At 46.0% G+C, this 16,102-nt stretch overlaps 1 protein-coding gene across 2 annotated transcripts in view; it reads left to right on the top strand.

The window, feature by feature from the left end:
- Nucleotides 1-2,679: 2,679 nt before the first annotated feature.
- DHCR24 (24-dehydrocholesterol reductase) overlaps nt 2,680-16,102 on the top strand; it is a 43,841-nt gene continuing 30,418 nt past the window's right edge. Inside the window, exons 1-4 of one of the 2 annotated variants that reach the window (XM_064282021.1) lie at nt 2,680-2,988; nt 6,649-6,804; nt 13,847-13,952; nt 14,616-14,734. In XM_064282021.1, coding sequence (XP_064138091.1) covers nt 2,758-2,988; nt 6,649-6,804; nt 13,847-13,952; nt 14,616-14,734 — 612 coding nt within the window. In that variant the 5' untranslated portion in view covers nt 2,680-2,757. The remainder of the gene's footprint in view (nt 2,989-6,648; nt 6,805-13,846; nt 13,953-14,615; nt 14,735-16,102) is intronic. The other variant, XM_003411058.4, reaches the window with a different exon arrangement.

The raw sequence follows: 16,102 nt of genomic DNA, 5'->3' as shown, positions 1-16,102 counted from the left end.
CTTTGTCGTTTCATTTACAGAGTACAGGCAAAGTAGATTTAGCATAAGTATTAAAAAAAAAAAAGTATTAAGGGCCCTAGGATTTTCGGAAAGATAAATAAATGAGCATTGGCTTCAACTTAAAGTCACCAGCTGCATTACCCTCTAACAAGAGAGTACTTGGAAACTTTGAAGACAGGCGTTGACTTCTCCTCTCTAGCTGTGAAAGCCCTAGATGGCATCTTCTTCTACTATAAGGCTGTTATGTCTACACTGAAACTCTCTCGTTTGGCGTAGCCCCCTTCATCAATTATCTTAGCTGGACCTTCTGAATAATTTGCTGCAGCTTCTACATTAGCACTTGCTATTTCACCTGGCATTTTTATGTTATGGAGATGGCTTCTTCCTTAAACCTCATGAACCAAGCTCTGCTAGCTTCAAACTTTTGTTCTACAGCTTCCTCACCTCTCCCAGCTTTCACAGAATTGAAGAGAGTTAGTGCCTTGCTCTGGATTAGGTTTCGGCTTAAGAAAATATTGTGGCTGGTTTGATCTTCTATCCAGACCACTGTTTCACTTTCTTGCATTCATGTGTTCACTGTAGTAGCGCTTTTAATTCCCTTCAAGAACGTTCCTTTGCATTCACAACTTGGCTAACTATTAGGTGCAAGAGGCCTAGCTTTCGGCCTGTCTCAGCTTTCAATGCATCTTCCTCACTAAGCTTAATCATTTCTAGCTTTTGATTTAAAGCGAGACGTGAGACTCTTTCACTTAAACACTTAGAGGCCATTGTAGGGTCATTAATTGGCCTAATTTCAATATTGTTGTGTATCAGGGAATAGGAAGGCCCCAGGAGAGGGAGAGAGACAGAGGGTCAGCGGAGCAGTCAGAACACACACATTTATGGATTAAGTTCACCATGTTATATAGGCACAGCTTGTGGCACCCCAAAATAATTGCAATAGTAACTTTAAAGATCATAGATCACCATAACAGGTATAATAATACTGAAAAAGTTTGGAATATTGTGAGAATTGCCAAAATGTGACACAAAGACAAAGTGAGCACATGCTGTTGGAAAAATGATGCCAACAGACTTGCTGGACATAGCGTTGCCACAAACCTTGAATTTGTAAAAAAAAAAACACAATATCTGCAAAGCATAATAAAGCAAAGCACAATAAAATGAGGTATGCCTGTACAAAAGTGAACAAGATACTGTATGCCCTAAAGCTCAGTCTGTGGGGGTGAAAGACACATAAACACACAATTACAAAACAACGCGAAAGAATGGAGACATAGATGCAAGTATTTTATGAGTATCTGGAGGGGGAGGGAGGAGCCATAAATGTGTATGTAATGTTAGCTCTGTGAAGGGGATGGGAAGAGGCATTCCAAAGGGGCCAGCTTTAGTAAAGGCACTGAAATGAGAAACAGCAGGGTGCAGGAACTCTCCTAAAAGTGCATGCTGGAGCGAAGGTGAAAGGAGAGGAAACTGGAGGGGTCAGCATGGCCAGACAGCAGAGGGGCTGGTATGTCATGTTTGCCTTATGAAACAAAACATCTGGTACACTTCCTAACATTCCAGAAGAGGCAATCATCTCTCTACGGAATTAAGGTGAAGCCTAAATGACACTGGATTTCAGTGTAAAGGACTGATTGCTCCATCAAGGCAGGCCATCAGCTTTGCTCACTCTACAACACTGCCTGGCACAGGCATGACTGGCATTCCTCCCTTGGTTCTTTCCCCTTCACCCCTTCCCATCCAAAGGCCCCTAGGTGGCATGAAGTGTCCGAGTCCACCCAGTGTAGCTGTGGAAGAAAACGCCTGGGGGTCTGCATCCTTTAAGATCACAGCCAAGAAAATTCTACTCGGTAACACGTGGGATCTCCGTGAGTGGGAATCAACTCCACAGCGACTGACAACGCCCCCTCCGATCTGCCTCAGCAGAGCAGACAGCGGCAAAGTTCCCAGACATAGCCCTCCATGGAGATCACAGACAAGTCTGCACTTTTCTGTGCATTTTGTCGTCTATAAAATGCGGCTTACAACTATCCGCTGCTCAGGGTTGCTGTGTCGCTCAAATGAACTTATGGAAAGCGCCTACAAAAATGAAAAGGTCCATCTCGTGGCCTTGCGGCAGGAAGTGACACGACCTACAGAGGTCGAGGCCAGGTTTCCACACTGCCAAGAGTGTCCTGCCAGCCAGAATTCTGGCCTAGAGCGATTCCCAGAAGCCGGCTTGTGCGGCCTTGGGTATCCCTTCCTCCCCTTCCCCGGAGGTAACCCGATGCGGGACCGTATAACGCGCCTCTCTGAGGAAGCGCCCCCTAAGGAAAAGGGTGCAGCCGCGCCTCTCGACCAAAGAGCCGCCTCCAAGCCTCAAGCGTGGAAAACCCCGACTCTCAGCCGCCACTGCCCCAAGCAGCCCCTGGCCCTGCAGAGCGCGGTTGACCCCACCACCGCCCCAGTCCCCGGACATCCCCTCCTCGAGCGTTGGCGACGACAAGGGGTGGAGCGGTCCAACGCCCACAGCCAATAAAAGCCGAGGGTTCCTGGTCCGATCCCCTGCGCGGCTCTCCATTGGTCGCCACCCGGGTCTCGGCCCACCGAACCTTTGCGACCCGAGCCAATCGCGAGCAGGAGAGGCGATTCTCCCCCCCCCACCCCGCACCCCACCACCTCATTCCCGGGCCAGCTCGGAGCGGGCAGCAGCGGCAGGCGCAGGCCCGCGCGGAGCGGGTGGTGGCAGTGACAGGAGGCGCCCTAGTCCCCGCGATGGAGCCCGCTGTGTCCCTGGCCGTGTGCGCGCTGCTCTTCCTGCTCTGGATCCGTGTGAAGGGGCTGGAGTTCGTGCTCATCCATCAGCGCTGGGTGTTCGTGTGCCTCTTCCTCCTGCCACTGTCGCTAATCTTCGACATCTGCTACTACGTGCGCGCCTGGGTGGTGTTCAAGCTCAGCAGCGCGCCGCGGCTGCACGAGCAGCGCGTGCGGGACATCCAGAAGCAGGTGAGTGGCGCCTGGATCCGAGAGTGGGCTGTCGGGCCGGCCTGCGCCAGGCACCAGTGGTCAAGGAGCTCCCAGGCTGATGGGACAGGGAACACGTGTGCCAATCGCTGTGTGCGAGGCAGCGGCAGCAGATAGAGAGTGCCCGGGAGGAGAATCGAGAAAGTGATGTGCGGTGCAGAGGAGGGAGCCTCAACGCCAGCCTCAGCTGGGGAGCCAAGACTTCACAGAGGAGGTGGTATCTTGGGGGAAGGCGAGGTTTGAACCAAAAATGATGATGGAGGGGGCTTCCAGGGGAAGGAAAGGAATCAGCAAAGGCACTGAGGAAACAAAACATTCCTCAGATGTTTATGGAGTGCCTACCATATCCAGTGGTTAAGAGCTCAGGCTGCTAACCAAAAGATTGGCAGTTCGAATCCACCAGTCGGTCCTTGGAAACCCGATGGGGCAGTTCTCCTCTGTCCTGTAGGGTCGCTATGAATCGGAATCTACTGGACAGAAACGGGTTTACCATATGCAGAGCACTGTGTGGGTACCAAGAGGAATATAAAGAATCCTAGCATAGGGGAAGAAGAGCAATACACAGGTAACTATCCTGAAGCGAGAAGCCTAAAGGAGGTTGAGGCAAAACGCTGGGTGAGTTCAGAGGAGGGAAGGCTTCCAGAGGATGGAGCTGAAGCTAGAGACTGGAAAGCAGGCAAACTGATGGAGAAAAGTGTATCAGGTGGAGGGACTGGTGTGAGCAAAGGCAGAGAGGGAGAACAGTGCAGGGAGGGAGGGAGAAGCTGGGGAAGTCAGTTTGGAGCTAGTTGGGGAGGGGCCATGATGCCTGGTTAAAGAGTTCGGAGTTTATTCTATAGCAGCAAGGAGCTTTTGACACTTTTAGGATAGAGGACTGAAGTGAGCAGGTAGAGCCACTCCCCGGGTGAGGAGCCTCACAACCTCTGGTGAAGGGGTGCTCACTCCTTGGCAAGGCAGTCCTCCATCTCCAAGTAACTGTATATATCCTCAGCCCCCACAGAGCCAGTGACCAGCTGCTGCTCACAGCAGAGCTGTCTTCACTTCAGGGCTGGCATAAGCGTCGGGCCTGGGCAGTTTCTTTGCTCCTCTTCCCCTCCTTGTGTTCCTCTCTTAGTGGCATCAGGTTGCAAAGAGCTTCTGTTTCCTGCTCCCACCTATCCTCGGGTGTAGCAGCCTCCAGTTTCTGTTTGCTGCATTCTGGATGCTGCAAACAAGACCATGAAGATAAATGCAGAGAGATGCCCCCATGAGGAGCAAGACTTGGGCAGCTGGGAGAATGCAGCAATGGAAATGCTTTGCTCAGGCTGCCCTGGGTTTTTGCTGATCACAGTCATGGCTCCAAAGCCCTGCCTACCGCCCTCCCCAACTGCACCCTCTTTCACAGTTCTTTCCACATTGTATTCAGAGTCTCCATCAGATTGTGAGCTCCTTGAAGGCAGGGACTGTGTCCAACTCTCCCCTGGCTCAGAGCAGCCCAGAGAGCATTTATTCACCTAAACTAAACCAAAGGGCTCACTGTGGTCAGGAAGACAAGGGGTCCAGCATATCAGCTGTCACATGGATGGCCACATTGGACCAGCCCACTGCCCTGGACCTGCCATGTGCCACATCCTGTGCCGTTGGCATCCCTTGTTTCTAATTCTCACAGCAATGCTGGTAGATCTTTTACCTATTTTTCAGATGGGCAAAATTGAGGCTCAGACTGTAAGTCAGGTGCCCAAGATGACATAGCTAGTAAACAAGGCTGCATTCCAGGTCTGCATGACTTCAGAGCTTGAACGCCAACACTTCCTCTTTCCCATCCCTTTCCATTCTGGTTATGTTGCCTCACACATAGCCTGTTGTAACAGCTTTCTGACCAGTTGCCCTTCTTCGGGGCCCTCTCTACCTTTCTTTGTCCTGCATACAGTCCCAAGAGTCACTTTTTCACATGTCACCTGCCTGCCCAGAATCTTGGTTGATTCCCATCAGGATCCAATCCACCCACTGATTCAGGCGTTGTAGCTTCTAAATTCACTTCATGTGGCCTGCCTTCTCAGAATGCATTCCCTGCCCCTGAAACGTCACACGTCTGGCTCGTATCAAGTTGTGGGGCTACAGAGTTGGGTAGAAGCAAGGCCTGGTTGGTCATGAAATCCCACTGCTCGTCCCTTCACCCCTAATCACAGGACTTCCTTCCTCAGTAACCGCACTCTGCTTGAATACCTCCCAGGCTGAGGAGCTCATCACTTCACATGGCACCCTGGGCTCTGACTGTAGGAAGTCCTCCTGTGCTGAGCTGTTTGCCTGACCAGCTCAAATACAGCCTCCTTCAGGAGGCCTGACCAGTATTTGACAGGACTCTTGGTTGTAAGTGATAGAAACTCAACTTAAACTGGCATGAGCAAAAAGGGACTTTGTTGACTCAGGTACCTGAAAAGTCAAGGAGTGAAACTGACTCAGGTGTAGCAGGATCCAGAGTACTCCTCTCTCCTGTCTCCATCTCTCTGTCTGTCAGCCACCTCTTGACTCTGCTTTCCTCTGGGTCAGTTTCACTCTCAGCGAAGCCATCTCCTCATGGAGGCCTTACCAGCTTCTGGCTTACACCAGACTGGCTTAGTAACTCCAGGAGAGAGAGTGCCTCTCCTGGAACCAGGCTTATTGGCCTGGCTCCAGTCAGACCACCCCTAAAACTGTCACCAACACCAAGAGGATGGAATCAGACCTAAGTCAGTACCATGTCCTGGAGCAGGGGAAATAGAATTAGCCTCACCTGGACCAAAAGAAGATGGGATTGTTAGAAGCAGATGAAGAGGGAATGGATGGTGGCAGGTCAAAACAACTGATACCCACCTCCCCTGCCCTGGCCCATCTCAACAGGAGGGGAACAGTTCCTCCTGAGTTCCTGATAGACGTGTCAACTCCTGGGCCATTATTCTCTGTTTTGTCTTCTGCTTACTTCCAGTAGAGGTTTTGCAAATGCATTGGCAAGGTGGACCTTTCCTGCCTTCTTCTCTCCCTCTCAAAGTGACATATGCTTAATGCATGCAAATGCTTAGAACAGGACTTGGCATATAATAAGCTTCAGTACTGTTAGCTGCTATTCTGCTGACTGTTGATATGAGCCCATTCAGGCCTGACATGGAAGTTTCTTCTCCCACAAATCAAAAGCTGGACGGTTCTGGCAGTGAATCTGGGCTCCACCATTCAGTTGTATGACCTTGGGCAAGCCATTTTGCCTCTTGGTTTCCTCATTGGCAAAAGGGAATTGGTTCTTCCAGCCTCCTGGGGTTGTTGTGAGAAGTAAATGAGAAAGGTACAGTAGGTGCCTGGCACAATGAGGTCACCCAGTAAATGGAAATCATTTTTGTAATCGCTATTGTTATCAAAGCCTTACCTCAACTTCCCAGTTAATGTTTCCAAAACACCACTTTGTGGTATAGCAACTTGTTGGCTTTTCTATTGGCCTTGGAGATGCCAGAAGACAGGGCCAGCTAGCCTCTCATTGCCCTGTTCCTCCCTGCATCTGGAAGGATGTAGCTCAGTAAATGTTCGCTGGCAAGTGAAGGCATTTTTCCCAGTTCCCTCTGCATGAAAGCGGGGCTGTGAGCTGCTCTGGGGATCCCTGGCAGGGCCGCTCAGCCTCTGTCCTCACGGTTGCAGGTACGAGAATGGAAGGAGCAGGGCAGCAAGACGTTCATGTGCACCGGGCGCCCTGGCTGGCTCACCATCTCACTGCGGGTTGGGAAGTACAAGAAGATACACAAAAACATCATGATCAACCTGATGGACATTCTGGAGGTGGACACCAAGAAACAGGTGAGAGCAGCACTGGTCCCTGCCTCTGGGATCATGCGGACACTGCCTTGGTGGAAGTGATTCATAGACAGACAGTTTTCACCAAGGGCATCTGTCTTAGTTACCTAGTATTGCTGTAACAGCAATACCAGAAGTGAGCAGCTTTAACAAACAAATTTATTTTCTCACAGCTTACAAACCAAACCAAACCCACTGCTGTCGAGTCAATTCCCACTCATAGTGACCCTATACAACAGAGTAGAACTGCCCGATAGCATTTCCAAGGAGCGCCTGGTGGATTCGAACTGCCAACCACTTGGTTAGCAGCCGTAGCACTTAACAACTACGCCACCAGGGTTTCCTCTCACAGCTTAGGAGGGTAGGAGTCCGAATTCGGGATGCCGGCTCTAAAGAAAGTCTTTCTCTCTGTGTTGGTTCTGGAGGAAGGCCCTTGTCTCTGAAGCTTCTGTTCCGTGGCTCCTTGGTGATCTTCATGTGGCCTCACATCTGTCTTCCCCCATCTGTACTTGCTTCCTTGTTTGCTGGCTTAATCTACTCTTTTATATCTCAACAGAGATTGATTTAAGACACACTCTATACTAATCCTGCCTCATTAATATACAAAGAAAATCCATTCCCAAATGGCATTATACCCACATGTATAGGGGTTAGGATTTCTAACACACATTTTTAGGGGACACGATTCCATCCATAACAGCAATTCCGAGTAGATGGGACTGAGGCCCATGGGCTCTGCCTACCGTTGCCATCCTCTAAATCCTCATAGCCACCAACAGGAGAGATTGGTCATAGCCCCATCTCACAAGCAGGCAAACTGAGAGCTCAGGGGATTTGCGTGTACTTCTATAGGAAGCCAGGAGAAAACATGAGAAAAAATGAGAGGGAAAAAAGGGAACCGGTTTAGCTCTTCTCAGTAAGGAAGTGTGCTGGTAAAAAATGGACTGTGAAGATGGCAGGGAGGAGTGAGCTTTATAACAAGCTTCCTGGGGACACACTTGTTTTTTGTTTGTTTTTTATTCTTGTTGAAAATGTAGACAGTAATACATACACCAATTCAACAATTTCTATGGGTACAGTACAGTGACTTTGATTACATTCTTCAAATTGTGCAACCATTCCCACCCTCCTTTTCCAATTTGTTCCTTCCCTATTGACATAAACTCACAGCCTTCAGCTGCCTATCTAACCTCCCCAGTCGCTGTTATCAACTTGATCCCATATAGATAGTTCTTTAAAAGAGCACAATGCTCATTGGTAGATATCCTTTACTAATTAACCTAGACTATTTTTTATTTTGGGTTTAAAGAAGGCTTCAGGATATTTTTGGTTTAAAGTTTCAGGTGTAAAGATTGCCTCAAGGCAATAGTGTTGGGGAGTCATCTAGCCTCGATGGCTCTAGAAAGTCTGGATTCCATGAGAACTGAGATTCTCGTCTACATTTCCCCCTTTTTGATCAGGATCTGGGGACCCACATGTTTAACAGCCTTCAAAATGTGTGTACTCTCTGGTCCATCTAATAATTCAACTTCTTGAAACCTGATTTAAGGAAAAAGGAAATAAGCCTCAAAGTAATCAAAGATATATACACAGAGAGATTGTATCACAGCTTTATTTCTAGCTGAGGACAATACAATAGCCAATAATAGGGGAGTTATTAAATATGGTATATCCACAAGATGGTATTTTGCTATTATTCCGAGACCTTGGCCAAGTTTTATTTTGTAATTTTTTTAAACAGCTTTATTGAGGCATATTTGACATAAAATAAACTGCACATATTTAAAGTATACAATTTGATGACAAATTTTGACGTATGTAGGTACCCATGGGAGTCCCAACCATACCAACAATCCTGAAGAAGGCGTTGGACCAGGCAGTGTTTCATTCTGTTACACACGGGGTTGCTATGAGTCGGGGTTGACTCAGTGACAACTAACGAGAACAATAGGTGTGTTCGAGGCCACCCAGAGTTGCCTCGGCAGAAAGCCTTGGCGATCTACTTCCAAAATATCAGCCATTGAAAACTCTACGGAGCACAGTTCTACTCTGAAAAACATGGGGCCGCCATGAGTTGGAATTGACTCAGTGGTAACCGGTTTGGCTAGGTTTTTTATGTACCCATGAAACAGTTACATAGTCAGGACAACGCACATATCCATCGCCCCAAAATTTCCTCATGCTCCTTAGTAATCCTTTCCTCCAGCCCTTCTCCTCCTCTCCCTCTACATTCCCAGGCAAACAATGATCTGCTTTCTGTCACTATAGGTTAGTTTGAATTTAGTTTTATACAAATGAAATCATACAGTATATACTCTTTTTTGTCTGGCTTTTTTCACACAGCATAATTTTTTTGAGATCCATCCATGTTGGACTATGTGTCAATAATACCTTCCATTTTATTGCTGAATATGGTCTCTTTTTAGTTAATTTTTGTGTATGGTGTATGGTCTGGATCAAAGTTCATTTTTTTTTTTTTGCATGTGGACAGACAGTTTTTCTAGCACCACTTGTTGAAAAGACAGTTCTTCTTCTGTGGAATTGCCTTTGCACCTCTTGAAATCAGTTGTATAGATTGATGGATGGATGGATGCATGGGTAGATATAAATTATTTCTGTATTCTTTCTTCTGTTCTATTGTTGTATTCACCCTTATACCAATACCACACTGTCTTGATTACTGATCTTTCTGATAAGTCCATAAGAATGAGTTAAGAAGTATTCCTTTGTTGTAGTTGTTGTTAGGTGCCTTCGAGTTGGTTCCGAATCATAGCGGAACAGAATAAAACACTGCCCGGTCCTGCGCTATCCTCAAAATTATTATTATGTTTGAACCCACTGTTGCAGCCACTGTGTCAATTCATCTTGTTAAGGGTCTTCCTCAACCAAGCATGATGTCCTTCTCCTGGGACTGGGCCCTCCACATAACATGTCCTAAGTATGTGAGACAAAGTCTCACCATCCTTACTTCTAAGGAGCATTCTGGCTGTACTTCTAAGACAGATTTGTTTGTTCTTCTGGCAGTCCATGGTATATTCAGTATTCTTTGCCAACACCATAATGCAAACTCTTAAATTCTTGATCGGTCTTCCTTATTCATTGCCCAGCTTTTACATGCATATAAGGCCATTGACAATACCGTAGCTTGGGTTGCGTGCACCTTAGTCCTTCAAAGTGACACCTTTGCTTTTTAAACACTTTAAAGAGGTCTTTTGCAGCGGATTTGCCCAGTGCAATCCATCATTTGATTTCTTAACTGCTGCTTCCATGGGCGTTGATTGTGGATCCAAGTAAAATGAAATCCTTGACAACTTCAGTCTTTTCTCCATTTATCATGGTGCCGCTTATTGGTCCAGCTGTGAGAATTTTTATTTTCTTTATGTTGAGGTGTAATCCATGCTGAAGGCTATAGCCTTTGATCTTCGTCAGTAAGTGCTTCAAGTCCTCTTCACTTTCAGTAAGCAAGGTTGTGTCATCTGCATATCACAGGTTGTTAGTTAGTCTTCCTCCAATCCTGCACCACCAGGGCTCCTTATTAGTTATAACTCTTTATTTCAGCTGTCGTTTTAGGGTTTATAGGATCGCTCTGATTTGGAATCAACTCAAGGGCAATGGGTTTAGTTTTTGGTGAGGGTTGGTTATAATAACGCAGTGGTTAAGAGCTCGGCTGCTAACCGAAAGGTCAGCAGTTCAAATCCACCAGCCGATCCTTGCAAACCCTATGGGACGGTACTACTCTGTCCTATAGAGTTGCTGTGAGTCAAAATCGACTTGACAGCAGCAGGTTTTTTGGTTTTGATGGCACAATGGTTAAGCACTCAGCTGCTAGCCCAAAGATCAGTGGTTTGAACCCACCAGCTGCTCTGTTGGAGAAAGATGTGGTGATCTGGTTCCAGAGATTACAGCCTAGGAAACCCCATGGGGCAGTTCTACTCTTCCCTATAGGATTCCTATGAGTCAGAACCCCAACAGCAACGGGTTTTTTAGGGTTTGTAGTATGCACTTTACTTATCACAGTCTACCTTTAAATGGTGTTATACCATTACACATATAGCATAAGCATCCTACAATAATATACTTTCATTTCTCTCCTCCTGGCCTTTGTGCTACTATTGACGTGCTTCTAAATGATAAATCCCACACTGCATTATTATTTTTTTAACAGTTAGTTATCTTTTAAAGAAATTTAATAATAAGGAAAAAATCTTACGTATTTACCCATGTGGCCACTATTTCTGATGCTTCTTCGTTCGATTGTGTAGGTTCGTATTTCCATCTGGTTTTACTTTCCTTCTGCCTGAAGGACCTTCTTTGACACTTCTTGTATAGTGTTTTCCTGGTGATGAATCTTTTGGCTTTCGTATGTCTGAAAATATGTTTATTTTGCCTTTGTTTTTTAAAGATATTATCATTGGGTATGGAATTTCAGGTTGACAGTTTTGGGTTTTTTCTGTCAGTACTTTAAAGGCATTGCTTCACTGTCTTCTTGCTTGTCATGTTTCTGACGAGAATCCTGTCATTGTTACTTTTGCTCCTCTGTATGTCTTCTTTCTCTAGCAGCTTTTGTCACTAGTTTTGAGCAATTTGATTATGATGTGCCTTGGCATAGTTTTCTTCATAGTTCTTGTGCTTGGGGTTCTGTAAGGTTATAATTTTTCACCAAATTTGGATTTTTTTTGGCCAATTTTTCTTGAAATATTTTTTCTGCCTCCCCCTTTCTCTCCTCCTTTCTGTGGACTGCTGTTACACATGTAACAGGCCACTTGAAGTTGTCCACAGCTCAGCTCACTGATGCTGTATTCATTTTTTAAAATTGCTTTTTCTCTCCAAGTTTTATTTTGGCTATTTTCTGTTGCTATGTACTTAAATTTACTAATCTTTTCTTCTGTGATATCTAATTTGCCATTAATCCCATCCAGTATATTTTTCATCCCAGACATTATGCTTTTCATTTCTAAAAGTTCATTTTGGGCCTTTTAAATATCTTTTAGTGTCTCTACTTAACTTTTTTAACATGGGGGATACAGTTAAAACTGTTTTAATGTCCTTGTTTGCTAATTTTAATGTCTGCGTCAGTTCTGGGTCTATTTTGATTAATTGATATTTCTCCTTATTATAGGTTGTATCTTCCTGTCTTTTTATATGCTTGGTAACATTTGATTGGATTCTAGATATTGTGAACATTACCTTTTTGGGTGCTGGATAGTTTTGTATTTATATAAATCTTCTTGAGCTCTCTTCTGGGATGCAATTAAGTTACTTGGAAATAGTTTGATCCTGTTGGGTCTTTATTTTTTAGGTGGGGTCAGAACAGCATTTAATCTAGAGCTAATTATTCTGCACTGCTGAGGCAAGACTCTTCTCAGTACTCTACGCGATGCCCTATGAATCATGAGGTTTTCCAGTCTAGCTCATGGGAACAGACACTGGCTGCTGACATGTATGAGCCCCTGCTAATATTCTTTCCAGTGGTTCTTTTCCAGGCCTTGTTCTTATTGTATGCTGTTGAATCGATTCTGACTCGTAGTGACTCCATATGACAGCGTAGAACTGCTCCATAGGGTTTCCCAGGCTATAATCTTCATAGGAGCAGATCACCAGGTCTTTCTCCCATGGAGCCATTGGTGAGTTCAAACTGCTGACTTTTTGGTTAGCAGCCAAGTGCTTAACCATTGCTCCACCAGCGCTCCTGACCCTCCTTGACTTTAGCTTCTGGCAATTCCTCACGTGTGTGCCTTGATCGCCACTCAGTTAAATACTTGAGGGGCATCCTTTGAAGTTCTTCCAAGTTTTCTTTCTGTACAACTGTCTACTCTCCTGCAAATTCTAGCTACCTTGGTCTTTTAGGGGCTCTCATCTCCACCTACTCAACTCAGGGAGTCCGATGAACTCCACCTGGTTCCCCCTTCCTGTGCTGAGGCCTGGATACTCTCTCCAGGCAGTTAGCTGGGGCATTCATAGAATTCACCTTGTTTATTTCTTATCTCTGAAGGATCACTGACTTTCATTGCCTAACGTCCAGAATCTGAAAACTGTCGTTTTGTGTATTTTGTCTTTTTTTCAGGTTTGTTGTTAAGTGCTGTTAAGTCGGTTCTGACTCATAGTGATCCTATGTACAACAGAATGCAACACTGCCCAGTCCTACACCATCGTCACAATCGTTGTTATGTTTGAGTCCATTGTTGCAGCCACTATGTCAATCCATCTAATAAGGGTCTTCCTCTTTTTCACTGACCCTCTACTTTACTAAGCTGGGTGTCCTTCTCCAGGGCCTGGGCCCTCCTGATAACATGTCCAAAGTATGTAAAATGAAGTCTCATCATCCTCGCTTCTCAGGAGCATTCTGGCTGTACTTTTTCCAAGAGAGATTTATTCGTTCTTCTGGCAGCCATGATATAGTCAGTGTTCTTTGCCCACACCATAGTTCAAAGGCATCAACTCTTCTGTCTTCCTTATTCATTGTCCAGCTTTCACATGCATATGAGGCGATTGAAAATACCATGGCTTGGGTCAGGTGCACCTTGGTCCTCAGAGTAGCATCATTGCTTTCCAACACTTTAAAGAGGTCCTTTGCAGCAGATTTGCCCAATGCGATACATCGTTTATGCACTATATATGTGTTGCATTAAGCCATACAAAATAGCAATATAATTATGCATAGAAAAAAAGCTGAAAGTAAATACACTCCAGAATAAACATTGGTAACTCTGAAGAATTAGGATGGATCATTTTCATTTCCTTCCTAATAGATGCTGTATCTTCCAAATGAATGTTTTTTCTATAATCTAGGAGGCAGAACAAACACCAAAACTAAGCAGTAAGTATAATGATACTTGAAAGGATGAAATTAAATACTGGTAAACCCAGAGCCAGAAATCACATTCACTGTGACTAAAGGCAGTGTAATGTTCTAGAAAGAGTCCACAAAGGCTATGAGTAAACCCAGCGCTGAGTATTTGGAAAATTTGGAATGACATGCTTTGCATGTCCCCATTAGTCTTGGCAGCTTCCATGTGACCCAGGGTCTCTTTTCTTGTGTCAACAGATTGTCCGTGTGGAGCCCTTGGTGACCATGGGTCAGGTGACTGCCCTGCTGACTTCCATTGGCTGGACTCTGCCTGTGTTGCCCGAGCTCGATGACCTCACCGTAGGTAAGCACCTCATGTTAAGGGGCAAGAGGAGTCAGAGAATGCCAGAATCAGAGTTGAGGGCCTTGCCTCACCATCCACCTCTATTCCATCTGCAGCAGAAGTCATCCGTCTCTACTCACCCAGCTGCCATGACAGTGCAATCACTGCCTGCCATTCCATTTCTGAACAGCTCAAGTTACCAGACAGTACTTCTTATTTCTAGCTAGAAGCTGCTTCTCTGTGACTTGTATCCATTGCTCCTAACTCTATCCTGTGGAACAGAATGTCTAGTTTCTCTTCCCTTCCACAGAATTCACAGCCCCAAAATCTTTTCTTCTCCAAGGGAGACACCTGCAATTCTTTTAACTATTCCCCTGAGACACAGCTTCCTGCCACCCTACCAAGGTCCGTCTTGACATGAATGCACAGTTTTCTGAGTTGGGTGTAGCAAGAGCTGAGGCTATGAGCACCCTTGACAGGGTTTTCCCACCCATTCCCTGCCTCCAGGCAGGCCCTCCTTTTCTTTTCTGAACTCTTCCCTAAGTCAGCAGCCCCATTTCTTCTATCTTTGCCCTGCTCCCCTCATGCCATGAGCTCCCCCAGTTCCAGTGAGGTGCCCTGTACTCAAGCAGTTCCCACCCTGCACCCTGCAGCCTTCCCTGGCTAACACGTGTGTCTCTGCAGGGGGCTTGATCATGGGCACTGGCATCGAGTCGTCATCCCACAAGTATGGTCTGTTCCAGCACATCTGTACAGCCTATGAGCTGGTCCTAGCTGATGGCAGCTTTGTGCGATGTACGCCGGTGAGTTTAGGAATGGGGGGCATCCACACCAGCCTGGGCATCGAAGATCTCAGGGGTGGGGAAGTGGCTCACTTAGGGATGCTTCCTTTCAAATGCTTCAGGGATGCATCCAACACTTGTTCAGCCTAGGTCTCTACCCATGATAGTAACAAACGTTAATATAGCCCTTTATAGTTATTCAGAAGGAGCTCAGATGGTTCAGTGGTTAATTGCTCAGCTGCTAAGTGAAAGGTTGGCATTTTGAACCCACCAGCCACTCCGTAGGAGAAAGATGTGGCAGTCTGCCGCTGTAAAAATTACAGCCTTGGAAACCCTGTGGGGCAGTTCTACTCTGTCCTCTAGGGTCACTATGAGTCCGAATCCACTTGTCAGCAATGGGTTTGCTTTGGTTATAGTTATTCAGGCTCTATTTAAATGCTTTATATATGTTAATGCATTTAGTTCTTCCACAAACTTATGAGGTAAATAGTAGTAATATCCCCATTTTACAGATAGAAAACTAAAGCACGGAGAGATTAATAAACTTGCCCAAAGTCATACAGCTAGTAAATGGCTGAGCTAGGATTCAAACTCACATAATGTGGTTCCCAGATCTATGCCCTTAGCCATTCATGTTCCTTATACCATATTGCTAGATGTGAGGTGTAGCTAAAAGCATTAAGAGGAACTGTTTTGGAGAAATAAAAGATAATCCTACCACCCAGAGTGGGACACAAACATTTAAGACTTCTTACCCTAAAAAGTGGGACTGGATTAAAAGTTCAAATAAACTCAGATCCCTGCTAGCATGTTTAAGAGGCACTGAGATGGGAGGGAGAGTCTGAGCCTTTTGAAGTGGGTGTTTCAGAAGCCACCAGAGGGTGGCCTCACAACAGAGAGCCCAGGGAAGGACTTGGGAGCTCTGATCTTGGATGAGAGAGACCCTTTTCAGGACTCACATCTGTTCAGCACATTTCCCTAAACACTTGCCTGGGCCTTGCCCTCTAACCTGCTTCTTATCAACAGACAAAGGAGACAAACCTTCATGAATCACCTCCCTCCTCTGAGGCTCACTTCCATTATCTAATAAAGACATTGTCAGGAGGAGGAAGTTGATATTATATGTGAATCTCCTGGCATCAAGCCTGGTACATAGCAGGTGCATGGTTATCACTGTTGAGATCATGACAGTGTGATTAGGTGGTAGCCCAGTTCTGCTGTTCTGGAGGCTTCTGCTGGCCTGCCATGGAGCTTCTCTGCTCCAGCTCCCCTCACCCACCCTGCTCGCCGCCGAGGCCTCCCAGGTTTAGCAGAGACTGCACAGGGGTGTCGTCTTGGGAAAGCCAAGACAAGGCCGGCATTTTTCAAAAGGAGCCTTATTTAATCAAA

This window comes from Loxodonta africana, chromosome 3 (genome assembly GCF_030014295.1).
Source record: "Loxodonta africana isolate mLoxAfr1 chromosome 3, mLoxAfr1.hap2, whole genome shotgun sequence".
Classification (NCBI taxonomy): domain Eukaryota; kingdom Metazoa; phylum Chordata; class Mammalia; order Proboscidea; family Elephantidae; genus Loxodonta; species Loxodonta africana.
Note: the sequence above shows the minus strand (reverse complement) of the source record. Positions and strands in the feature narration are given on the sequence as shown.